This window comes from Olea europaea, chromosome 21 (genome assembly GCF_002742605.1).
Source record: "Olea europaea var. sylvestris chromosome 21, O_europaea_v1, whole genome shotgun sequence".
NCBI classification, from domain to species: Eukaryota; Viridiplantae; Streptophyta; class Magnoliopsida; order Lamiales; family Oleaceae; genus Olea; species Olea europaea.
The window spans coordinates 16642243-16669573 of NC_036257.1; the positions used below are offsets into that span (position 1 = coordinate 16642243).

The 27331-nt window shown below is 33.9% G+C and overlaps 2 protein-coding genes across 2 annotated transcripts; one reads left to right on the plus strand and one right to left on the minus strand.

Moving 5' to 3' along the window:
• Positions 1 to 285: 285 nt before the first annotated feature.
• On the plus strand, positions 286 to 1832 carry LOC111370328 (gibberellin 2-beta-dioxygenase-like). Its single transcript, XM_022992001.1, has 3 exons — positions 286 to 726; positions 991 to 1339; positions 1427 to 1832. Exons 1-3 carry the CDS (start codon positions 317 to 319, stop codon positions 1718 to 1720), a joined length of 1053 nt encoding a protein of 350 aa, XP_022847769.1. The 5' UTR covers positions 286 to 316; the 3' UTR covers positions 1721 to 1832.
• A 22601-nt stretch (positions 1833 to 24433) lies between these two features.
• Positions 24434 to 26412, minus strand: LOC111370936 (glucan endo-1,3-beta-glucosidase 11-like). The gene is made up of 3 exons (XM_022992842.1): positions 26176 to 26412; positions 25048 to 26093; positions 24434 to 24720 (listed from the first exon to the last, which is right to left on the minus strand). The coding sequence occupies exons 1-3, from the start codon at positions 26240 to 26242 to the stop codon at positions 24637 to 24639; spliced, it is 1197 nt and encodes a 398-aa protein (XP_022848610.1). The 5' UTR covers positions 26243 to 26412; the 3' UTR covers positions 24434 to 24636.
• Positions 26413 to 27331: the final 919 nt, after the last annotated feature.

Here is a 27331-nt window from a genome sequence, read left to right on the forward strand (position 1 = left end):
TGTAAGTGGGCTGGTTGAATTGGTTCGATTAATCAGCGGTTTGAAACCGGTTTGAGGCTTTAAAGCACGACCGAGTCAATCCACAATGGTTTTGTTCAAAGAAAACCAAACTAATTATTTGTGTCAAGTCGATCCAAATCGGTTCGATTTAATTGGTTTGATCGATTTTTCGATTTTTTTGCCCAGGCCTAGCCTCCTTAGTTTCTAACGCCACATCTCTTTCTGCATGACCATTTCCCCCAGTTAAACTCTCTTTCAATACCCTAATTCTATATCAAATTTCTTTACTCTTTCTCTCTATATTCTTGAAACAGAAATGGAGGTTTTATCTCACCCAGTTAATGTTCTTGACAATTTCAATAACATCAAACGGTGCAAATCCACATCAAAAAATTTCACTGCAATTCCGATCGTTGATCTTTTAGACCCTGATGCTAAAACTAAGATTGTTGAGGCCTGCAAAGAGTATGGATTCTTCAAAGTGATTAACCATGGTTTTTCAGTGGAGTTCATGGAGAAATTAGAATCTGAAGCTGTCAAGTTTTTCAATTTACCCCAGCTAGATAAAGAAAAATCTGGACCTCCTAACCCTTTTGGTTATGGTAACAAGAAAATTGGCCTCAGTAGCGATGTGGGTTGGGTTAAGTATCTTCTCTTTGGAGTCGGCCCAGAAATCTTTTCAAAGAATGCTCAAGTGATTCTTCCAGGAATTTCAGAAAGTTTATGGTAAGACGAAACTTTCTTTCCTCTTCTTTCTTCTTTGCATGGGAAAAATAATGAGAAATTTAAGAATTTTTCTACTTGTACAGATCAACAGATGATCTGTGCAAGTGATTTGAAATTCAACGGACAGATGAATGCCACATTTATCAGTCAAACTATCTGTATAGGTAACAGAGGTCAAAATTTAAAGGATATATTTGGTATACAATACTCGACTGAAGTGAACTACGAGCTAATATATATTATTTTTCTTGTTTACGCATCTAGGTCTCTCGTGAATGACTATGTTTCAGCAGTAAGAAACATGATGTGTGAAGTTCTTGAAATGATAACGGTAGAACTGAAAATAGGGCCAAAGGATGTTTTGAGTAGGCTGATAAAGGATGAGAAAAGCGATTCTTGTTTTCGGGTAAACCACTATCCACCATACCCAGAGCTTCAACCATCGAGTGATCGAATTTTGATAGGTTTTGGAGAACATACAGACCCACAAATATCATCTGTTTTAAGATCTAACAACACATCAGGCCTCCAAATATGTCTTAAAGATGGTACATGGGTCTCCGTCCCACCAGATCACTCCTCTTTTTTCTTCAACGTCGGCGATTCCTTGCAGGTAACCAATGGACTCTATAATAAACACGATTTTAGCTTATTTTTCCAACTTTGACAAGATTACCGGGATTTTGGTTTTCGTGCGCAGGTAATCACCAATGGCAGGTTCAGAAGTGTGAAGCATAGAGTATTGACTCAAAGCTTAAAATCAAGAATTTCAATGGTATACTTTGGAGGGCCACCTTTGAGTGAAAAGATTACTGCTTTGTCATCGTTAATGGATGACGGAGAAGAAAAACTGTACGAGGAATTTACATGGTCGGAGAACAAGAAATCAGCTTACAAAACAAGGTTGGGAGAAAATAGGCTGGGGCGTTTGAAAAATCACATGATCGATCTCAAATCCCAAAAACTGTTTAATATGTACCTATATGTTATGTAACCGTCGTGTGAATTTGCCGTAGTTGAAAAACCACTTATTTTCAGTTAGAACTTAAAATATTCGTTCTTTGTTCTTGTGTCCAATTTTAACAACTATCGATCTTTAGTAATAAAGAAAATGTTTGTGTACAAGGTTGGAAAGTGAGACCAAATGCAATCATTTTGGTAACTTAAATTTCATTGTTAAAAATAATTAGGGTTGTTTGAGCTTATTTTTTAAGAAAATAAATTTTGTAATAGCGATTTCTAGAGAATGCATGGTCAAAAAATAAGAAAAATTTGAATTTACATGTAAAATTATTTTATTGTAAGAATGTTTAATTTAAAATGAGTTTGAATAGAAATAAATTTTTAAATAATGAGACTCAAACATGGACTTAACTATCTTATTCATAGAAAAAAAGCATGTTCACACATATTTAAAAACAAAATTTATTTAAAAGTAACCAAACATGTTAAACGTATTCAAGAATTGTGTACTCATTTTTCAATGTCACGACGAGTTATCTCACAATTATTAGAGTAATGCTAAGTTTTATTTTCATTCTCTCTATTTAGTCTGAGTTTGATCCCCATTTATTAAAACTAATTTTTCCTAAAACTCATTTCAAGCATATATTTTGTGGAATTTACAAAATTTACAAATTTTGTAACCATACATTTCATCGATTTTTATAAAAATTTATTAAAAATTAGAATTTTATCAAGGATAATTGGCACAGAACCCCTAACATTAACCTATTGCAAAATACCCACTATCCTTTAGAATTGGCAAAAATCCTTCGGATGACATTTTCCGTGCAGAAGACCCCTACCGGATAAGTTCATTAGTTGAGATGTTAAGTAAGGCCAAAATTATAAAAAATGATAATTGCCGTTGTAGTTCCAACCTTTCATTATTTTATAAATTATACCCAAACTTTTCATCTGGTACCGCATCTACAATTATCTTTTTTTGATTTTTGGCCTTACTTAACATCTCAACTAATGGACTTATACCGTAGGGGTCTTCTGCACGGAAAAGGGTCATTTAGAGAGATTTGGGTGATGTTACACGTATATTAGGGTATTTATAATGGTGTCCACCCTCCTTACATGGACGAGAACCAATTTTGAGTAAAATATAATTCATCCGAAGTGGGATTCCCCTTCATGTGAGGGCAATGAATATCATTATAAACACCACATTATATATATAGTTGTATATTCCTTATTCTTTTAAGAAATCCAAAGAGGGATTGGTGTTTGGTAGGGATTAAAATTAGATTTTCTAGTAGATTGTGATAGAAGTTTTTGAATGTGTGGTTGAAAAGTTGTGGAATTCAAGAAAGATGTGATTAATATTGATTTTTTTATTTTGACTTGAATTAAAATCAAATTTTAATCCATACCAAACGGCCTCTTAATTATCTTGTTTGGAGCAGGTATTTTCTGGGAAAAGGAGGTCCAACTTTATGGTCTTTAGACTCTCTCTAAATTGTCTTAAAATACTCCCTCTATCTCTATTATATAGGTTGAGTTTCTTTTTTCTCTTGCCCCAAATATATAGGCCCGTTTCCTAATTTAGAATATTTTGTTTTATTCCTTTTCCAATATACCCCTATTCAATTTTTTTCACTTAATATGCCAACTTTTTGAAATCATCTAAATACACACATTTTCTACTTCTTGGAAATATGAAATAACTCTCATTTCTTCTTCTTCAAATTAAATTATTCAAATTCTTTATTAATTCCAACATTAATTTACTACTACATATTGAAAATTAAATAAAGGTAAACTGGGAAAGATCATGGCAAAAATTAATTTTTCAATGACATTAAAAAAGATTTCTTAATTCGTGTGAAAAATAAATAAACCTATATAATTGAGATGGAGGGAGCATAAAAAGCTGAAGATTCTTTTGATATTGGAAATCGAGTGGCTTTTAATAAAAAGAGTTGACCCTCCAACTGGTTTCAGCCCCACTCTCTTTCTTACATAACATTTTATCCATTGCGACTTGAACACTTTTTATTTTCAATCACAGAATCTTTCATAAAATAATATTATACGTAAATTAAAAATTTTTCTTTCTTTTTTAACCATTTATTTAAAAAAAAAAAAACATTTCCACCTATTTTCATGTCGACAAAATGGGGGCCAAACGGGTGCTTAGCCCCTTTTGACGACCATTGTTTTGAAAACAAAGTTTTAAATAATGATTTTAGAAAAATGTGTATTTAATATGTCTTAAAAAATTCTGAGATTAATTGTAGAATAATTTATTATATAAATATGTGGTTAAAGATGAATATATAGAAAAAAATTTGAAAATAATGATTATCAAACAAGGATAATTTATTGACAGCTTCTTTTGAATTAGCAAATGCTTATAAATTTATTAAAAATCAAATAACTTTTTTCCCTATTCGATTTAGATAATAAGTAAATATTGATAAAAGTTGATACTATATATGATTGAAAAGTTGTAGATCTTATAAAATATGAGGTTAAAATTATTTGCTAACTTTTTACAAATTATTTTAATTGAACCAAACAAGAGTTTTATTTACATATCATAAGCTAATACAATGATTGTTAGAGAAAAATCAGAGATTTAAAATTACTTTAATGACTAATAGAGTAAGAAATTACTTTAATAGCCAATTTAAAATTTCTTACAAACTTCAATAACGATTAATGGAATTAACTTAATACTTTTTTACTACCAGAAATTTGCATCATTGTTTTAAATTTATTGATTTAACTTCATTTAAGCTGATTACATATTGAACGTGGGTATTCATACCCACGATATAAAAGGAGTGAACCAATTCATTATCCAAAGAGTGATGCTTGATGGCAAGGGCCGGCACCACATGGCTCCCCCCTACTGGTGGGGGGTCTGTACCCATGTGGCCCTGGCCAAGTATCATTTCCTTTATCCGAATCTTAGTTTTATATTGAATGGACATGTTCCATCCATTGAGGTTTAATGTCGCTTCAAATTAATTGATTGAGCTCTTGTTTTGTCCACGTTAATCTAAAATTTATTTTTCAATCACATATTTTATGAAATTCACAACTTTTACCAAATTTTCATCCACGCACGTCATTAACTTTTATCAAAATTTACTAAAAATTAATTTTTAGCTAAACCAAGTAGGGACCGAGAAGGATATTGATATAAAAAATAAGTTGGAGAGTACGACACAACAAGGTCCATAGTTGAGAGATTAATGGTGAAAATTTTCCATTTCATAACGCCCTAGGAGTAATACTCGATAAAAAGTTGAGCACAAAAAAGTCATTTTTGTGATAAATAAAATTCTATTTCTTATCCAAGACAACAATAAAAGAACCAAAAACAAACAAATATGTTTAGAGTATCTCTAAGAAACTTTTTAAACATACGATGTTATCTATCTTAATGATAAAAAATAGAAAAAAATGATAAATATTTTTTAAGAGTAGTAAAATTAAGTGTTAAATATAAAGAACTTGTTGGAGTACTTCAAAATTTTAAATTTTTAAATTTATGAATACTGTCCAAATGGTAAAATATGCTATTTAAAAATAGGAAACCTTTTGGGGATGCTCTTACTAGCTCAATATGAAGAATTAATGCCTCTAGATTTATGCTGCACGAAAAAAATAAAAAATAAAAAAATTTTGAAACTAATTAGGACGATTTATACTAGGTCCTGTATGAGTCCTGTTATTTCCTAATAATGTATTTTAGAATAATAAATTGATGCAGAATTTGTCGTTAAAAAATAATGAAAAGTTTTGAATTTAAGTGTAATTTTATTTTATTTAAAAATGTGTGGTTGAAAAGAAGAAGGAGAAAAATGTTTTTTTGTAAAAAATGAGAATCGAACAAAAGTTCAATATATCCTAAATCGAAAATGGTCCATTTCAGAAGAGGAAAGCCCTTTAAACCACTGAAACGATGACAAGAAGGCCCTTGATCTATCTAGCCCATTATGAAGAATTCATGGGTCGACAAGCAGGCGAGACAAAATTGGGCATTGAACATAATAAAATGGCAAAAATTCAAAAATCAAGTATTAAGTATAGGGTAATTCAATTATCAAGTTTTAAGTTTTAAAATTCAAAACTTAGGTATTAATAAATTAATTAAAAATATTTTATTAACTTAATATGTTAAGGTCACAACTAGATAATTAATGGTCATGGGTGTGTACTTATAAGTCACAATTTATTTATTGGTCACATATTATTTCTTAGTCATTATAAAAAATTTGATAGGCCTCAATTTATTTCGTCCATCACAAATTAAGAAATTTATAGATCACAATTTATTTAGTAGTCACATATTTTCAAATTGGTCACAAATAACAAACTTTATAGGTCACAATTATTGAATTTTTAAGTCACAAGTAGGGATGGCAATTGGGCTCGTCGGCTTAGACTATCCATAGCTCGGCCCGAAAAAAGTCCAAATCGGCCTGGCTCGAGGCTGGGGCCAAGCTCCAATCTGGGTTCCTGGGCCAAGCCCAAGCTAGCCCGTATGGCTCGAGGGCTCGGCTCGCAGACCTTTATATATCAAAAATTAAAAATTTTAAGGCAACAAGGTTGCTGAAAAAGGTAGCAGCGTACTGCCATTATTCTAAAGCAGTAGGCTGTTATCTATATATGAAGGAAAATAATAAAAAAAAAAAAGTAAAAAAAAAGTGAGCCTGCTCGGCTCAACTCAAGCCCGGAAAGAAGTTGAAACATTTTACCCAAGTCGAGTTCGAGCCAAAAATTTCGACTCGCAAGCCGACTCGGCTCGTTTACATCTCTAGTCATAGGTTACAAATTAACTAAATAGTTGGTCATAGACTTCTAAAAACTCCATCCCTCAATCACAAATTATCAAACTTTTAGGTCGCAACTATAATTGGTTACAAATTAACAAAATAATTGGTCATAGACACCTAACACTGCATACGCAGCGTTTTTCGAAACAAGTAGTTTCTTTTCTCTACCTCTACCAATAACCTTCCACAACAGCAACCGCAACACCACTGTAACAAAATTGTGAGTCACCATAAGCTCACGAGTACCACTATGAACACAGGAATCGCCAAAGTCACCACCTCAAATCCACATATAACAGAGACCACAACCACAATCACAACCACCCACCCAACAAAAATAACCCCCACTCCACCACCGGCACCAACCGAGCTCCATGTCATCTCACCATCCAACACCATCCGCATCAATTGAACCACCACTGTGACACTGTCGCACCACAACCACAACCACCTACACAAAACACCACCATCGCCATCACCATATGCAACTACACCATCACCTCAAAACTCCGGCTAAGCAGTAGACTTGATCAGAAAACCAACCACCAGTAGATCGGATCAGAAAAATTGCCGACAAACTCCATCAACGACCCACAAACATAGTTGCACATAAAGGAAGAAACCACCAGGTAAAAATCGCGATGCCGATGCTCTCAGTGGCACAACGGCGCTCACTGCACTGTGCTGACGCACGCAGATGCACAGAGCCAATTTACCATAATTAATAAGCAGCAATAGCGACGATGGAGACGATATGTGAATGAAGCGATCTGTGGACGGGACGGGGTGCTAGTGGTGGTGCAAGTGGTGATAATGTGGCGGTTGAGGTGATGGTTAGGCGATGGTGACGAATTTGAATAAAGAGAGAGAGAAAAAATAGAGAAGGAGGATAAGAGGGGAATGACGTTTGGGTTTGGAAGTTTGGGCTGGATGGGGTGGGCGTAGGTAAAATAATTTAATTTTATATTATTATTTTAGATATTTATAAGGATTTTTCTCCTTTCCACCCCATGTCTCAGGCCCTGTGTACTGTGCAAATAGCACAACCCTATTTATAAATTGAATTATTACCTGATTTTTTGATTAAATAAAGCTGATGCCTGATTTTTAAATTGGAAAAGTTAAATAACTGTGTTTATGTAATTTCCTGTAATAAAAATCAATGTTGGCGACCTCGCAACTAGGGTGTGCGACAAAATACTCACTATATCCCCAAACCGATAACGGCCCAACACTTTTTTCCTCAGTGAGAAAGGCCCATCACATTGTTGGTTTCAGTTGCAATAGGCGGGCATGTAACAATACAAAAAGCCATGTCATCATTCAATCATTTGCAGATATAAATTAGTTTTTACAGTCTCATTAACATTAATTAATTATGATTTAGGTAGTTGGCACGCATGGTTTTACACACTTCCCTTTTTTATTGCAAAAATTAAAAGTCCAACAAATTCAGACGCCCTTTCTAAAACCTCAAATTCCGAAAATTAAGATTACTCTAAAAATGTTAGTAAAAAAATCACAATTTAACGATTTGAGATTGAGTAATGCTATTCATAATCACTCACTGCCGTAGTCGTCCCATATGATATCCTACATGGTTGTTTGTGATTTGATATATTAATATGTTAGTTTTTTCTTACTTCATATATCAAATCACTAACCGATACATATATGTCACGTAGAGCGATTGTGACGATGAGTGACTTCAAATAACATTATTCTTTGAGATTTGCTTCCAATCATCGTTTGGGCAACATCCATTATGTGTAATATAATCGAATAAAGAGTTCTTATTCATGACAACCTTTTTACCCTCTTTGATTGTTATACAATGAGGCATGTTACTCTGTCCATTTTCGATAGATATAAATACGCGCATATATTTGGGTACTTGATTTGACGTTTCTTTGATAATGTTTCAAAAGCAACTTGTAACAACCAAACAAGAAATGCTGTGTGAGTCTGGCTACAGCCTGCCAACTTATAAGGCCACCATTTATTAGGCCTATTGACCATTGTATTCTTGAGGTGATTTTAGTACAATTTCATTATTTGCTTTTTCGCAGCTATAAAATAAGTACCAAGAAGCATACAAGAACACAATTACAACGTTAAATTTTATATAAAAAATCGTTGGAAGCAACTGTCTTCAACGAGAAAAATGACCCAACTCCATGTGTTTAATGCTCTAGGGATCAGACTGATTTCTCATGCTGGGATTCTCTATGGACCTATTCCGGGAGAACAAAATTTACTTCAATAATCTACATGTACTATGTCTATTCTACTATTCCATGTTTCTTTTCAGTATTTTTATAATTGTATCATCTGATTAGTTTTTAGAAAAAACTCAATTTTTATCGAGTGCAGCAAAGTACTTATCACGAAAACTATGAATATCATGTTGGAAACTAAGACCTCCAATCGCTCAAAGGGTCCACAAGTTTGCAATTTTCTTACTGCTATAAGATCTCGTCCATTCGAGACTAGTCCTAAGACCTCCAATTGCTCAATGTGGGCTCCCAACCCTCAATTTTCTTATAGTTGAGACGAGCTATGAGACATCGTCCGTCCGAGACCAGCTCCTACGACCTCCAATTCCTCAAGGCGGGCTCCAACCTAAAATTTTCTTATTATTGAGGAAAGCTATAACCCTCTTAGGCCAGCTTATAAGATCTTCAATTGATAAAGGCAAGCTATAAGACATCTCACCTTTGAGGCCAACTCCCAAGACCTCTAACTGCTCAAGGTGACCCCCAACTGCAATTTTGTTATTGTTGATGCGAGCCATTAGACATTGTCCTCCGAGGGTAGCTCCTAAGGCATCCAATTACGAAATGCAGACCCCTAGTCTGCACTTCGTTTGTAAAGTCTTGCGTACTGAGTTATAAAGTTTTCTTCCATCCGTCTACAGTCTACATATCAAGAAAATGAAATTTGACATCACAAGAGTAACTATGTTACAAGTTGGCAATCTGTTGTAGCAAAGCCTGTGAACGAAGCTGAAGCTGAAGCTGGAGCTGTTACATTCATTCAATATACAGAATACAGAAAAAGAGAATCTGATTCTTTCCGTGTTTTTACTTTCTGTCATCTTCTTAGTTCTGTGGTTATTTTTATTTTTCTAAATGGTATCAGAGCTAGCTAGTGTCTTCCGCTGCATTCCAGATTAGCTTCTTTGTCAATTGTGATCATCGTTGTTGATGATTCTTCTAATCCTTTGTTTTTAGCAAACAATGACAGTCCTGGTGCTGTATGGGTTTCTTTAAGTTCTCGATGAATGCAACTATTTTCCTTGGAAGAGATCTATGTCCATGGCCATCTCTGCCAAGAACAAGCTTGGCCTTATCAATGGAGATCTTTCAAAGCCTACAACTGATCCTCCTTATCCAGCATGGATTCGTTGTAATGATATGGTTTGCTCTTGGATCTTAAACTCCTTAAGTAAAGATATTGCTGCTAGTGTTCTTTATATTGCTATTGCATCTGATCTGTGAAAAGAACTCGAAGAGAGGTATAGTCAAGGCAATTCTCCATAAATCTTTCAACTGTAAAAGTCGATCTGTGCTGTTAATCAAGGGTCTTCATCAGTGACTAATTATTTCACCACGTTCAAAACCTTGTGGGATGAATAGTTCAATTATCTACCCCTACCTGTTGATTCTAGTCCTAGTCTTTATTAGATTTATTGTAACTGGCAATTCTCTGGACAAAATTAAAGTTAAAAAAGTTAAAAAGTCATTGGGGGAGGTTGTCTAGATCAATTAGGAATTTTTGGGTTCGAGTATGAAACAAAGAGATAAAGTCGTTGCACTAATGCTTGCTCAATGCCAAGATCATGCTTGAGCGTCCAAACAGTGAGCATAATGTCTGCCTAATGCCGGTGTTTCACTCGATCGAAAGCCCGGCACTTGTTTGGCGTCGAGGTATTGCTTGAGCTCCAGTTATTTTGGGGAAAATTGTAAATCGCGTTTTAAACGTTTTTTTTGAGTTTTAGACAACCCCAAACACCATCTACTATATATACCTAAGTTATATTTTGTCCGTAGGTGTGATTGATCATTATATTCTTCCCATAATTCATCTGTTGGAGATTCTACATCAATTCCCTACAATGAGATCAATCAACCACATATTGAAAACATCAAATTCATATTCTCGAAACACCAAACCCTCCATTTCCTATATATCTATCAAAAAGTGCTGAAGATTTAGAAAGGTGGTTGAAGTTCCGGTAGGAGGAGAACGGGGGAATTCTCGGTAGGGATGACAAAAATATCCGTCAAATTCAATACCCCTGTGGCCGCCCCAAATGGAACGAAGACTACCCACTTAATTAGGTAATCGATCGAGTACGGGTAACGGGCCCCACTTAGTTTTACTTTTTTAAGAATTCAATACTTCAAAAAAAAATTCCACGAAATTTCATTAATTCTAGTAGAAGATTGCAACTAAGATTATCTAAGGAATACAACAAATAATAAAAATCTTAATTTACCAAATATATTCGAATAATTTAACTTTTAAATATAAATTAATTAATTAAATTTTTAATAACTATATTATTATCTCACTTGAATGAAGGGGTGCAGGAAAATGAATTATACAAAACTATTAAAAAAAAAAAAAGGCTACATAAATAGGGCTATCGTCCCGCCCTGCCCCGCCTTAAAGGGATAACAAGGAGGGTCCGAGGCAGGAAATGCCCGGTGGGGGTGGGGAACGGGGAACTCATCCCGCCCCGTTGCCAATCCTAATTCTCGGTGATCCATAGAAGATAGACAATTCCAAAGGTCAAGAGTTGGTGTAAGAGCACGCAGTTTAAGAGGGCCTTAGTTATTACAAGAAGTAAGTCAGAATGTACTAGGAGCTAGTCAAGTCTAGATTTTACTATAAGTTAATTCGTCTATAATGAATTTTATTGGGTAATATGCCCAAAGTTTTTTGATCCTACAAGGAGTTTTTCTCCGTTATCAATTCCTTGGTGTTATTTATTTTTTGAAAATTACAAATTGTAGTAATGCAACATCTAGGTTAGAATTGCATGTGAATTCGTTTAATTAAATATCTATATTGACCTGCTGCTTTAAATATTGATAAGATTAAATTCTGTATAAAACACCTATTTACCTCCTCTATTGTTAGTTGGGTCCAACTTTGATATTTCAGTGTTAAAACTCTATTGGAATATCATCAACAAGATTACATTCAGCATTTTTATGGGACAGAATGAGAGATTTGCTACATTAATATGTCAAATACTGCTATCTAAACCCTTGCCTTCCCTCAACAAAATTTTCTCTATAATTCCGCAAGAATGAACTCAAAGAAATATTGGTCACTCTATTCCTCATTTTGAATCTGCTGCTATGGCTAGCAAGACAACACTTAGTCCTTTGCCTCAATACTCATTTGGTTCCTCTAGTTTATTCAAGCAGCCATATGGTCCTCGAAAAAAATATTTGTATTGTACTGAACATGGTTATACCTCTCACACAACTGACAAGTGCTTTATGATTATTGGTTTTCCACCAAGTTTTAAGTCATGTAAGTGTTCTTGTGAAATCCGCAAGCGTGCGAGATCGTTGACAAGTAATAGATTTGAGTGAGTTAAGAGTATCGTCCCACGAAAATTAAAATTTAATAGAGTGTAATAGTCTTTAACTAGATTCAAAGTAAGCAAAATGAAAGTGACTGTGATTTTTTTATTATTCTAAAGTAATATACGAAAGCTTGTAAAATACGAGTTTTATATATGTATGGGAATAGTGTATTGGATTACGAATCCACCTATTATTATCTATTCCAATTCTTGACTACGCAGCTAGCTTCGTTCATATATTCTTGACAATCGGTAATTCTATTGTAATTAATTTTCTTTTCCAAAACAAATTAAATCTATCATAATCACGACCCGAATCTATTTTTAGTTCGAATTCAAATGAATAGATCGCATTCAATTTTACAATTATCCCAAAAATTTCACAGTGGTAAATATTATTCCTAAAATTTATTGCACATGTATTAATCACGCAGTGTTCTAGACCGAGCCTCCCAACAATACAACAAGTAACAATATGTTTAATTGGTGATCAAGCAATCAAATAATAAAATTAAGCATGGAAGATTAATCAAGAATTGCAAGAATTTAACTAAACTACTTGTCTTGAATCAAAAATAAATAATAAATGGTTTCATCTTCATTGAATACATGAGAGGAATTAGCTTAACATACTGTTGGAATTAAACAAATAAAACTGAAAATACATCACTGAGAAATTGACGAAACATGAATAATTTCAATAGCATGTGCCATCTTCTGCGTGTATATGTTTTCTCTGTTTTCCAACCCAAACGCAACCTCCGACTTTTTTGCTGTTTTCTTGTGTGTAATTATCTTTTAATGCAACAGCAGCCGTCAATGTGGTCCAAAACTGCCACTCCAATTCCTCTCTGCCTTGGCTTTTGATTGTGTGTATATATTTCAACCTTGCACCGCAAATTCCCTTTTTTTTTCTCCAAGCTACTGCCGACTTCTGTGCCACAGCAGCCAAAGCACGCCTAATGTTTTCCTTCAACCATCCAATTTGACTTACAACAGGACTCTAATTCTTCCCTTTTTGTTGGTAAATTTAATTGGTAGTGTCTGGAGTGAAATCGGGTTCTCATATACCGTATATGTGATTTAGACACCGGATTCACGCTTATCGTATTTGGCAATTGCTTATCGTATTTAGCAGCTCAATTTACCGTATATGGCATCCAGGCAGCTTGCCGTATTTGCAGCTTACCGTATATGCTGCCTACCGTATTTGTAGAAAGCTCACCGTATATGACAGCTCACTGTATTTGCAGGCGAAACTCACCGTATTTGTACAAAATTTGAACAAAGTGTTTTTTATTCATACACTAACTAAAATAACACAAATTTTTCACTTACAAATAGAAATACCGTATATGTAAAATCTAATTTTCACACATATAACGAATTGAAAAAAAAAAACATTTATTTTATTTTATCTTCCTTTTAGAAATATATTTCTAACATAAATTTAACAAACAATATATGAGATGTGTAAATCGCTAAATAAATAAATCTGCAAGAATAAAATACAAACTAAATAAATAGTAAATAAATTTTCAACCCGAGACCTGTGCGAACACAGTTTCCTTAAAACAGATTCGCCCCTCACCATAAGTGTTTGAGGTTTAGTTTGAGCATCTGTTTCTCAGGATACAACAGCAAAACCAGCAGAATCTGAGCACTACAGAAACTATTCCGACGAACCGATTTAGTGTCTGAACAGTATCACCACCTCGACGATTTCACTGGACAGAAAGAAGACGACGAGAGAATCTGGGAATTTTTGTGCAGAGAGAATTCGTGTGTTTTCCTGGTGAGATTTTTCATATGTTTTATTGTTGGAAAACTTGAGATTTAATATAGTATAATTTTGCCATTAACTCTATAGCAATTAACATTGGAGTCATTTCAATTTTTGGGAGTTTTGGAAGTTTCAGAAACTTTAAAGTCAGTGGAGAAAACAAAAAGAATTGCAAAACATGGGCTCTTTGGAGGGGCCAATTTTTGCTCCGTTCGGTCCGACATTCGTATACTCAGGTCACGCCCACACACAAGTTCAAGGTCCGAAAGCAATTTCGATCCGAGATTTGCAACCCCCTGCGCACACACGTGGAGAGAGCCTCTATGCTACACATGATTACACCCTTCTAATGTGCAACCATATTTAAAGTGGTTCTTGCTTTCATATTTTTCCTATTTGGGACTAACTTCAATTTTTCCCACATAACCATCTTCCAATGGTCATCTTTGAGTTCCAATTTCTCATTCATCCATTCATCAATTTTGACAAATAAATATATGGCTTCAATGCTCTCACAGAGGAGAAAAAGGATCAATTTCAATCTTCCAAATTGGACCAACGGGTCCCACCAATTTTTTTTCCAAAAGTGAGCCATGTACTCATTTTTTTCCAACAATCCCCCACATGAATAAAAATTGGGAGAGACATGAAACCGTGAGACACGAGACTTGGTGACCGTGAGACTCAAGACTAGGTGATAAAGTTCAACGATTGAAGCCTGCATAGGATATGTATGTATTACCCTTTGAACCTTCCCTTATGAAAGCATATTTACTTTACTGGCTGACCAGTAGACGTGTTGTCCTTGAACTGTTCTACCATTTATGTAAACGATGATATACTCCACACAAGATTCTTCCTAACACAATTCAATTCTCATTATTATGTTCATTTTGACCATGAACATATGCCTGGTTCTGTGAGAGTTCTTAATAATTGAGCCCTACACAATTCTCTTATAAGCGGCCCCACTTCTTTCTCATATAGGTGATTTCTTATTACTAGTAACCCGCATTACTTGACTCGAACTTCGATGCATAAGAATCATTAAAAGTCTATTGCTTATCCTTCATCCTCACGGGCATCACTGTTACATCATAGGAATGGACATGAGGATACACCCCACAGTGATTTTATTAAGCCTTTACAATTAGGTTGTCCCTTTGAACCTAGATCTTGGGATCTGCAGTCAACTAGGTTGGGTTTCCTTTGTAATGACTTATTCATTCAAGGACTTAGGTCTCATTCCTTTCGATGATTTCCCAACTAACTTTCTGTTTAACTCTTAGGTTAGCGGATCGACAATGTTATCTTTTGATCTTACATAGTCACTAATGATAACTCCAGTTGAGAGTAGTTGTCTTATGGTATTGTGTCTACAACGTATATGTCTAGACTTACCATTGTACATATTACTCTGTGCCCTTCCTATTGCTGATTGACTGTCACAATATATGCAAATTATGGCACAGATTTTGACCATCTTGGAATATTCTCTAAAAAGCTGCGCAACCATTCGGCCTCTTCACCACATTTATCTAAAACTATAAACTCAGATTCCATCATAGATCTAGCTATAACTGTTTGCTTAGAGGATTTTCACGATATGGCAGCACCTCCCAATGTGAACACAAATCCACTGGTGGATTTTGAGTTTTTATATCAGATATCCAATTAGCATCACTGTATCCTTCAATGACCGCTGGATATTTGATATAATGGATTCCATAGTTACGAGTATATCATAAGTACCTTAGTATTCTTACTATTCATTTCCAATGATCAGCTCCTGGATTACTCGTGTATCTGCTCGGTTTACTGACTGTGTAGGCTATGTCTGGTCTTGTACAACTCATCAAGTACATTAGACTTCCAATAACTCTCGAGTATTCTACTTGAGAGACACTTTCACCTTTATTTTTAGATAGATGTTGACTTGTATCTATTAGTATTCTAGCCAAGCCAGTATCATCCTTATTGAACTTTTTCAAAATTTTGTCCATATAATGTGACTGACTTCGAACAAGTTTATCTGATGTTCTTGAGATTTTGACTCCAAGTATAACATCAACTAAACCCATATCTTTCATGTCAAATCTCGAATTCAACATATTTTTAGTGGATTCAATCATCTTATTGTCACTACCAACAATAAGCATGTCGTCAACGTAAAGACACAAAATGACATAACCATCTTTAGTGTTTGTAAACACATTTGTCACACCGATTGATTTTAAATCCACTCTCTATCATGACATTATCAAATTTTTCATGCCATTGTTTGAGTGCTTGTTTTAAGCCATATAGTGATTTATAAACTTTATTTTCCTGCCCTGGTAACGAAAACCTCTCGGGTTGTTTCATATAGATTTCTTCTTCTAAATTTCCATTTAGAAATGCAGTTTTAACATCTAGTTGTTGTATTTCAAGATTTTGTAAAGTGACAGTCGCAAGTATCAACCTAATGGATGTTATTGTCGTCACTGAAAAATACGTATCAAAGTAATCAAGGCATTTCTTTTGTTTGTAACTTTTTATTACTAATCTGGAATTTTAGAATGTAGGTCTTCTAGAGTTAGGAATCTTAGTTACCTTGAATAGTATCACTGAAATTTTCTTACTTCTTCTTCAGCTCAACCTCGTTCCATGTGTTCTAGTGGTTCACATAGTGTTGGTACTTCTCATGATTTAGCTACATCTGTACAGTATAGCAAGTTATCACCTTCTTTTTCAAATCTTTGTCTCTGTTTCTACTACCTTTGAGCCTACGCACAATTACAAAGCTATAAAATTTGAGCACTGGAAAAAGGCCATGCAAGCTGAGATAGACGCTCTTGAAGCAAATCAGACTTGGGAATTTACTACTCTATCTCCTCGTAAAAAATCAGTTCAATGTCGATGGGTACGTAAAGTCAAATTTAAATTTGATGGGAAAATAGAGCGTCATAAAGCTTGACTAGTAGCTACACGATAGAAAGTTTGGATTTTTCAGACACTTTTTTACTTCTATGTTGCCAAGCCGGTCACTGTGAGAACACTACTAGCTATTTCTGCAGCTTGAAATTGGCATGTGCATCAGCTCAATGTTGATAATGCTTTCTTTAATAGTGAATTTGATGAGGAAGTTTCGTGAGTCTACAACCTAGTTACTCTTCTTCTATTCCCAATACAGTTTTTAGACTCAAACGTCCCTTTATAGCCTGTGGCAGGCCTCTAGACAGTGAAATGTCAAATTTACTCGATTTGCACTGCTCTATGGTTTAACTCAGTACCAACATGAACATATTCTATTCACTTTGCATAATTCTATTACATTCATGGTGTTTCTATTTTATGTCATTGACATAGTTGTTACGAGTCCTAATCTGGTTTCCATTTTTGCTCTCAAAACTTATTTACATTCATCTTTTAAAATCAAAGATATTGGCACTATCAGATATTTTTGTAGGTCTGGAAATTGCTCGATCTTCTACTGGTTTTTCTATTTCACAATGCAAGTATGCACTTGATGTTTGGCTTTACTAGTGCCCATCTTTCTTAATTTCTTACGGAGCAGAATTTGAAATGGTCTCGTGAGCAGCTATTATCCAATCTTGTATGGTATTGAAGACTGATAGTTATGTTACTATACCTAACTATTATGAGACCTGACTTAGCTTTTGTTATTTAGACACTTAGCCAGTTTATGCAAGAACCAAGATCGCCTCACTTGGATTCAATACAACTCATAGAATTCTGAAATTTATTAAGCATACACAGCTCAAAGAATTTTTTTGCCAAGAACATCTAATCTACAATTAAAGGCCTTTTGCGATGTAGTTTGGGCAGGGCGCATAGAAAGCAAGTGATTTGTGATAGGGTACTGTGTTTTTTTTTAAGAGAAGCACTGATTTCATTGAAATCTAAAAGCAAACGACAATATCAAGGTCATCATCAGAAGCTGAGCACATAACAATAGCTACTATGTACTGTGCAGTGATTTGGCTATCAGAAATACTTAAATACCTTGTTGAAGACCATTTGAAGCCTACATTAATACATTGCAACAATAATGCAACCACATGGCCCATTCCAGTTTTTCATGAGAGGACGAAATACATAGATATAGATTATCATACTTGAGAAAAAAACTATAATTAAAACAGTTTATGTTTATTCTAAACACTACTTGCAGACATTCTATCTTTAGGAGCAGAACAATTATCTTTCCTACTTAACAAGATGGGAATCATGGGTTTGCACAATTCCATCTTGAAGGGGGATGTTACGAGTCAGCAATCTGTTATAGCAAAGCCTGCAGCTGAATCTAGAGCTGGAGCTGGAGCTGGAGCTGGAACTGGACCTCAAGATGCAGTTGGTTGAAGTTAGTTTGAAAAGTTGAACTGGAATAATTAGTTACAGGTATTAGTTGAATAGTTAGTTGTCACAATACACTTAGTTGAATTGTAGCTGGCAGCTTGATAATGATAGCTAATTCTATAAGTGGAATCGACGTACAAGCAATACATTCATTAAATATATAGAATATTGGAAAAGAGATTTTGATTCTCACTGTGTTTTCTTGTATTCTGTTATCTTCTTAGTTCTCATTTTTGATCAATTACTTTAGTGCAAAGACCACTACATATCAAATCACATCGCCAACATGTCGAACAGAATTCTGAGCCTTAACAAATGAAATTAAGAAATTTGAAGGTATTTATATTTTTAGACTATTAGGGTCCGTTTGATTGCAAAAATGAAATTTGAGTGGGTAGAAAACGAATTTTAGGGAATTGAATTGTCTAAAAATTATTTTATTTAGAATTTTCAATTATTGTGTTTGATTGGTATAATTTTTCATATGAAAAATGTTGAAATAAAAGTATTTTTTGGTGTTCATTTAACTTTATTTTACATGCAAATTGTTAATTAAAGGAATATAATTTACTGGTATTGGGAATAAAATTTGTTTCCATTGCCTAAAAAAAAATCAAGAAAATCATCTATCGTTTGATGTTTGTTTGTCTTTGTTTTATATGAAAATTGTCAATAAGATAATTTTTTTTTTTTACAATTAGGGATAGAATTTGTTTTCATTGCATAAAAAAAAAAAAAGTAATAAATATTGGCAGCCTACTTAGAAAACCAATTCGCACCATCCACTTTTCAAGAAAACCAAGCAAATAAATTCCATGGAAAATATTTGCTATCAAATACTACCAAAAGGTGGAAAATAGAAAAAATTCTTCATTTTCCATAAAAAAGATGCTCAATCAAACAGGGCCTTATTTACTTTTTATTTTATATTTTATATATATATTTTTTTTTTTTGGAATTTTTAATGGTAAAATTTAAGAACCAAATAACTTGAGCAAAATAGCTTCCCGAATGCGTCATCATCGTAGAAAACATTGTACATTAGCCTTAACTGAGGTTTTAAGGGGAGTTCTGGTTAAAGAAAGTGTGTTATACAAAAGATGTTGTTATACAAAAGATGTTTACATCTTAATTAAAAAATAGGGATTTTAGTGATAGGTTCTATAGGAACTGGACGATCCTATTTGGTCAAATACCTAGCGACAAACTCCTATGTTCCTTTCATGTAACAAGACAAAGATTTTCCATTCCTTAGCCGGAAAGATATGTGGCCATGAAAGATGAACCTGTTCCCATGCAATAGTCAGGAATTCTTGACGGTATCGAGCTGATTATAAGTTCATTCCATACCAGACCAGACCGGAATAGGGTTATATACATTCTCAAGGGGTCATTCGAGCCGAACTTATTCCAATTCCAAGAGCTCGGATCGAATCGGTATATCAATACCGATTCGATCCGAGCTCTCATGTACAACATGATTCGGTCTGATCATAGAAAAGAATCTCTTCAAGTAAACCAGTCTATCTTCTGTATCGGGCTTACGCGACGGTTGGAACAAACTTAGGCCCCGTATGGTAGCCATTTTTTTCAAAATGCATTTTTCTCTTTCTTCTTTTCAACGATATTTTCTTTATTAAAATAATATTACACGTAAATTAAAAACTTTTCCTTATTTTTCAACTACACATTTCACATCAGTTTACTATTCTAAAATGCATTTTTACATAAAAATGACTATCAAACACCCCCTTAAATTATGTAATCGGGATCAATAAGTGATCATGAAGTAATGGGATGGCACCAAAATATGAAGGGGCGCTAACGAAGGTGCAGCAATGGGACGAGGTGGCACTCCGTGTTCTCGCCCTACTAAAAATTTTATGGCGATGAGGTGAGGTTAGACGAGGATTAAAATATAGGGTACTTAGCACAAAACATTTTGCATTTCAATATTATTGTGAAAAATATCTCTACCTTTTATTTTTTGGCATCTTCACCCTTCATAGTGGAAATAATCATTTTTATCCATTTTTCAACTAAAAGTTATAAAATGATGAATATACCCTCTTATTTAAATAAAACAAAAAATAAAGAAATGAAAAATAAAAAACAAATTACAACTACACTCCCAAAAATTTCAAAAAAGTACAAATAAATAATTAAAAAACAAAAATCACTTCTTTCTTTCTCTTCCACCATCACATTTGCTTCCTCAACCTTCTATCAAAGTTGAGAACGATCTAAATTTAGTGATATGTCTTGGAATCGACCTAGCCTTCCCATTTCTTTTTACAAAAGGGCGATTTTTGCCCTCCATGGATCCGTCTCCAATTCCTCCCAAATTCATCATGTTGCTACCGCCGAAACAACTGGAATTTCACCCATCCACCTAATACTCCATCAATCCATCATAACTAAACAATTACACAAACAGCCACAAATTCGACTCAAAATCAGCCCCAAATACACCAAGAACCACACGACTTTTTTACCAATTTCGTCGTTACCCACGGTCGTCTCACAAATAATAATAATAATAATAATAATAATAATAATAATAATAATAATAATAATAATAATACAATTTGATGATGATATGCCTTGGAATTTCCTCTTGTTGTGCGCAAAAATTGTGGCCAGTGTGCCTATTTCAATTCATGGGTTTGGGGGTGTTGGTTCAAATAATTTGCCGCATGTTAATCCTCATCAACATCACACAAAAGTGGGTGTCAATTTAATTGCCCAATTAACAACCAAATTCATCCAATTTCGGTCACAAACTGCCCACACCGTGGTTCTTGGTATATGTGGGGCTGATTTAGTGTCGGATTTGTAGCTGTTTGTGTAATTGTTTGGTTTGATGGATTGAGGGATTATTGGCGTTGGTGAAGGGGTCAAATTCCGGTGGATTTAGCAGCGCAACACTGTAGATTTGAGGGGAATTGGTGGCGGCTCCATGGAGGGGTAAAAATCGCCCCTTTCAAGAAAGAAAATGGGAAGGCTAGGTCATGGACTCGAGGATATATCACTAAATTTGGAACATTCTCCAATTTGATAGGAGATTGAGGCAGTAAAACCGTGGTGGTGGAAGAAAAAGAATGAAACAAAGTGATTTTTATTGTTTTAATTTTGATTTTTTAGAGCCTGTTTGAGGCAATTTTATTGTAAGAATCCATTTTAGAATAATAGATTGATGAAAAATGTGTGGTTAAAAAATAAAATAAAGTTGTGGGTTTTCGTCTAATATTATTTTATTGAAGAATGCGTGGTTGAAAACAATAGAAAAAAATGCATTTTGAAAATAATGGGAATCAAACAAGGGCTTAATTAATTATTTATGCTTTTTTGAAAATTTTTGAAATATAATTGTAATTTATTCTTTATTTCTTTCACTTCTTTTTTTCGTTTATCTAAATAGGATGGTATATTCATCATTTTACAGCTTGTAATTGAGAAAATTGATGAAAATGATGATTTCCGCAATGAAAGATAAAGATAAGGGCAAAAATGTCAAAAAAAATTAAAGGTATAGACGTTTAGCACAATAATATTAAAAGGTAGAGACGTTTTGTGCTAATTGTCCTTTTATTAATTTATTTGGACTTATTTGTACTTTTTAAAAAGTTTGTGGGTATGATTCTTTCTTTCTTTTTTATTTAAATTAAATGGAACATTTTTTCATTTTACCTTTTTTATTGAGAAATTGGATAAAAATGGATGAAAATAATGATTTTCACAATAAAAGGTAAAAGTGGAGGTGAAATTTTCAATAAATGAGAGTTAGATATATTTGCAGAATAATATTGAAAGGTATAAATGTTTGACGTTTGCGCTAATCCCCCCCGCCTTCCCATTTAGTTAGTTATTTTTAACACCTTTAAAAAAATGGTAAGATTTAACTATAAAAAATGTAAATGTAATAGAAAATAATAATCAAGGTCCGTTCCATGTTCACCGTGCTTGCCTCGATTCCCTCTGATCTTTTTTGGGAGGGAAAACACAAAACGAGGGGCGGGACGTGGACAAGACATTTTGTTATCCCTATAGAATGTCCATGGCCTAATTAAATCGTATGACCACTCCGTGGGTGATTTTTTCACGCGCCAAGTTATATGGAGGATTCTTCCGTCTGTACTCACCCAACTTCATTACAAAATTAACGTTGTCGATGATGTTTATTGACCGTGAAAATAGCATCCAAAAGTTTCGTCATTTGAATTTTGTTAATACAACTTCTTAGCACGAGGTCGCTTTTTTTAGTGTTGAATCTCATCCCCAAACCACAAATCCAAACACCTGCTAACGAAATTTGGCAAACTTGATCGATGATTTTAGTTAGTTATAAAAATTTGAGATTATTGATTAGCTAATTAATTTTTCATATATAATTCAGAAAATAAAAAGGGCTACTTTGCCAACGTGTGTGTGTTTCAAAAAGACACAATGGGGTCCCATTTGATCACCATAGCATGTTCTTTTGTTCAAGAAAGTTTGCTTAAAGGCGTATCTATATAGCAACACATGCACGTAGAAACAAGAGAAATGTTTTCTGTTACAGGTTAGAAAGAAAACCATGTTACATTATGCGTATATTACACTAAAGTATTCAAAAATATGTTTCAATTTGTCTATTAATGGGCTGCATGTGCACCGTCATACATAGATGTGTGTCTTGGTCACGAAATCTTGGTGATATTTTTCATCTAATGAATGGAGTGTTTTTGAATTTGTTTGCCCTACAATCATTGATACATGCTTCAACAAGAATCATAAAAGATTAAAGTGTAGAACAGACTTTGCTAGGAAGTTCCTCATAGATAGGACTAAACAACGTAAAATCGAATCGAAATCGCTTTTTGAAAATCGTTGGTTTGGATTCATGTGAATCCATCAATGTTTAGTTTTGAATGGGACCAAATAGCTTCGAAGATAAATGGTTTAGGTTTTCAATCTTTGCAAACCGTTTCAATTCATCGGACCGTTCATTGGAAAAAAAAAAATGAAGATAATTAATTTAATTTTATCCTACCCAATAGAAAATTAATCACATCTCAGTTAAAAAAATACATTCATATTAGACATAATCCAATTAAACTTAATATATAAATAGACAATTATCCATCCTAGATCATTACTTAAATCATACCCAAATACCCATGAGTCATCACAACTTTGAATGCAAAATTCTCAAATTGAGTGAAGTATTGAACAACTGTTACTGAACTATGTTAATCGATCGTCTATTTCAATTGAGTAGACAAATACATCGAGATTTTAATTGAAACTCACACATTTGTTTTATATATATATATATATATATATATAATAATTCATCAATATTTGGATAAGGTAAAACTAATATTGGATAATTCATTGAATTTATGTACTATATTTTTATCTTCATGGAGAGAATGAATCATGTATTACAATTGTGACTATTGCATCAATTAGTATAGATTAAGAAGTTAAAATATTTCGATCATATTGTTGCATTATAACGATTAGAATTATAGAACTTTGGTTTGTAATATTTTTAATGAAATTATTTATGGTTCTACGTGAAATTTTAGACTTATATTTATAATTTACCTTGTTAGATATATGTTAATTTTTTTTTTTTTTGGTTAAATCGTGGTTTAAACCGATTCAAACCGGAAAAGGTGGTTCCAATTGGTTTAATTTAGAAATTGAAGTGGTTTGATTTTTCCAAATCGCTTTAACTAGTTTGGCATGAAAGTTTGTCAGAAATCGTTCAAATCGAATCGTATTCACCCCTACTCATAGATACTATCAGGTCAAGAGAATTTAATAATAGATGCATACTATCATTTTAGCATCTCCTTCCATGGCCTGAAAGAGAATATAGTGCTTTTTGGAGGTGAATATATGGCTGACGGTTATGGCAAAGCAATAAAGTGGAACCAAAAAAAGTGTAACCTTTTGCGAATTGGCTGACACCATCTTTAATTTTATCTTAACTGAACCTTTTTGTGCAGATATATTATATTATGTGCAAAGGGGGAGACCATGTCTTGCTAGTACGAAAGCAGCTAATAAGAATTGAATTTCATATGCAAGAATATTTATGGAATCCACGTCCAAAAGTAGTGAACTTTATTGTTTGGAGCCTCTTATTTGAATAATTAGTGCACGTAGTCAAAAGGGAAAAGGAAAGATGGACACTAATTTTCGAATAAAATATATCTTTTATACAAATGAAGATCAAATACAAATGGACGATACTAAAAAAAAAGGAAATTCCTATCTAATACGATGTATCAACATCTACCGGGAGTATAATAAAATGGCCGGCGTTACATCACTAACAATATGACATTTATGAAGTGCCAAAATATTGCCTATCTCTGTCTTCTCATAAAAACTTGGAAGAGTAGTAGATATAGAAATGCTGGAAACAGCAAACTTTGGTGACCTCTTTGTACCTGTTTCATAATTACACGAAACAAGGAAAATTAAAGAAATGTATACTTCGTTTCGTTTCTCAATTAAAAAAATGATAAAAATGTTGGAAACAGAATCATCGATTGCGATAAATGTACATAATAGTCTACATATACATGATCCGGTAAGATATGATCAAAATTTTATTAAACAAAACTTCCCATTTTCTTTTTGACATCTTATCTGTATGTAAATCATTATATAATTGTTTATGTACAAGTAGCATTATTCCATAAGGACATATTTAGTATGCAGTATTTGATATTTTTGGAATTATACAAATACAAAAAGAAGAACTATGGCTTTACCTGGGTGGCATTCGAAGTTAGCGAAATAGAAGCTGAGCCTGATGAAGAAGACAATGGAGAGAGGCCGACATTGTACGCCATAGTTCCATCTGGTTGGAGTAGACCATAATTCCTCTCCGAAGTCGGACCGGGCTTCATATCCTCATTAAACAAAGCAAACACATAAATTTCTAGTCTCTTGTTTGGCCTTAATGGAGTCCCTTCATTTTCCAGTTGCCTTCTCAACAAATTCCGATTATATATTGCTGCATTCTCAGCAGTTGCACCGGTTTCATCCGGATCACCTTTTGACGGCCAACCCGTTTCTGATACCATCACTTCGATCCCTTCGTAACCCATTTTAGCCATGGCAAATATTACAGCATCTACTTGTGCATATAACATGTTGTCATAATGTAACTTCGTGCTAGGATCAATCATTCCTGAATTAGGGTTGAAAAGAACATAATCTAAAGAAACACTATTGGGATCATCTTTATAAGCAAAATAAGGATATGCATTGATCCAAAAAGGTGCCTTTGTAGTTGCCAAAAACTGCAGAAACTGAGGCATTATTTCACTGATCTCGCTTCGAAAACTTCCTTCTGAAGGTGGATATGATACTTCAAGCACTGCTAAAGAATTGGGAGTCGAAACATGAATATATTGATCTAACCCTAATTTTACTAGGGCTGCATTAATGCTCACCATGGCTGGTACAAGATAAGTCATAAGTGTTGCGTCGTCCCCGGTTAAAATCTCGTTCCCAACTGCGATTCCGGTAATTTTCGTGGCTGGAAAATAGGGTCTAATATGGGTGCCTACCCACTGAAGGGCTTGTTGTGGATCCATCAATGTAGAGAGCATCTGGTTATCTACTGTCACAATTAGTTCAATATTGGAATTGGCAAATGCTGTCAAAACTTGAGGATTTGTGTCGTAAATTCGGGCTTTTGTTAGCTTGAACGATTGTAAGAGATTAAGTACTTCATGAGGAGGTGGTAAATTATTGCCAACTTGACCATAATTAATGCCGAGTGATTCCACTTCTTCAGGAAAACCAAGACCTGTTCAATCCACAATGAACTGTTTAATTAAATTTAAAGAGCTAATCAAGAACATATTTAAGATCAGAGGGAGAGTATATACCTGATAAAAAGAGAAAGAATCCAAGAATAACATTTGATATGCCAATTTTGCTTAGAAGCGTTCCCATGGCTGGCACTGAGAAAGAATAGTTTTTTGTTTCTAGAGAGAAAGGGGAAGAGAACTTCGAGAGCAAGAGCAAGTCCTTTTGGTTCCGAAGTTCCTAACTAACAAAGGGGAGAAGGGGAAATGTAATAGATATCAAGGTAGAGATATATAGATGTGAATTCCTTCCATTGTATTATTATTATTATTATTTTTTTTTTTTTCAAAGTCGAAGGTTTCGGGTTCCTTGCCTTCTTAATAATGACGATGGCCTAGACGGCATATCTATTGCGTGTAATAGACTATATAGATAATTAATACTTTTTTCCTTTAATTTTGTTTAGTATTATCTAGTTGAACGTATAAAGCATATATCGTCGTCTAAGTTTGAACGACTTGGTCTCCTCATTGTCTTCCTCTCATAGGCACTTTTGGTAGACCCCATTCCCCCACCACATACGCTTTCTCAGTTCCTTCACGGTAAAGAAAGGAGCAACTCCACTAAATGGCTGTAAATATTATATTTGGCCTTTCCCTTATAAATTAATACTGTATAAGCAAATGAGGCCACTTGATAAAAGAAAACGCTGTCCTTCTTATCCATATTTCTAAGTCACGTATCAGCCTTATTTCCGATATAACATTTTCATTTTTCAAAAATTTTATGTGACGATGTGTAACTTACAATACGTTCAATATAAATTTTACGAGATTATTTAGGCCTTGTCTTGTCTAATAGTACGTAATATTTTCTGTTCTTGTGGTAAGAATTTCAACCACATGATCAACTAGCTATTGAAAAGTTTTCAGGTATCCAACTTCAGATTTCCACTAAATTGGCCATATGAAATAAAAAATTAGTTATTCCTCCAAAAGTTCACTATTGTTGGAAAAAGTTTTCAAACATAAAATTATATTTGTTTGCTTTTATTTGACAAACTGTCAACCAGTGGTTAGCATGACAAGCCATTAATTAGTTAATCTTTATCCTGAAAATCAAAGAAAAAAATTGATATATCCTTCGTTTCAATTATATAGACTTGTTTCGTTTTTCACGCGGATTAAGAAATCTTTTTTAATGTCATTGGAAAATGAATTTTTGTTAAGATCTTTC

What these genes read in the sequence shown, in the direction of transcription:
- LOC111370936 (XM_022992842.1), bottom strand. Translation starts at nt 26,242, where the DNA reads ATGGGAACGCTTCTAAGCAAAATTGGCATATCAAATGTTATTCTTGGA. An exon ending in ATTCTTTCTCTTTTTATCAG is followed by an intron (nt 26,094 to 26,175) that starts GTATATACTCTC and finishes TGGATTGAACAG; the next exon opens with GTCTTGGTTTTCCTGAAGAA. An exon ending in TAACTTCGAATGCCACCCAG is followed by an intron (nt 24,721 to 25,047) that starts GTAAAGCCATAG and finishes ATTATGAAACAG; the next exon opens with GTACAAAGAGGTCACCAAAG.
- LOC111370328 (XM_022992001.1), top strand. Translation starts at nt 317, where the DNA reads ATGGAGGTTTTATCTCACCCAGTTAATGTTCTTGACAATTTCAATAAC. An exon ending in GGAATTTCAGAAAGTTTATG is followed by an intron (nt 727 to 990) that starts GTAAGACGAAAC and finishes TTACGCATCTAG; the next exon opens with GTCTCTCGTGAATGACTATG. An exon ending in ACGTCGGCGATTCCTTGCAG is followed by an intron (nt 1,340 to 1,426) that starts GTAACCAATGGA and finishes TTTCGTGCGCAG; the next exon opens with GTAATCACCAATGGCAGGTT.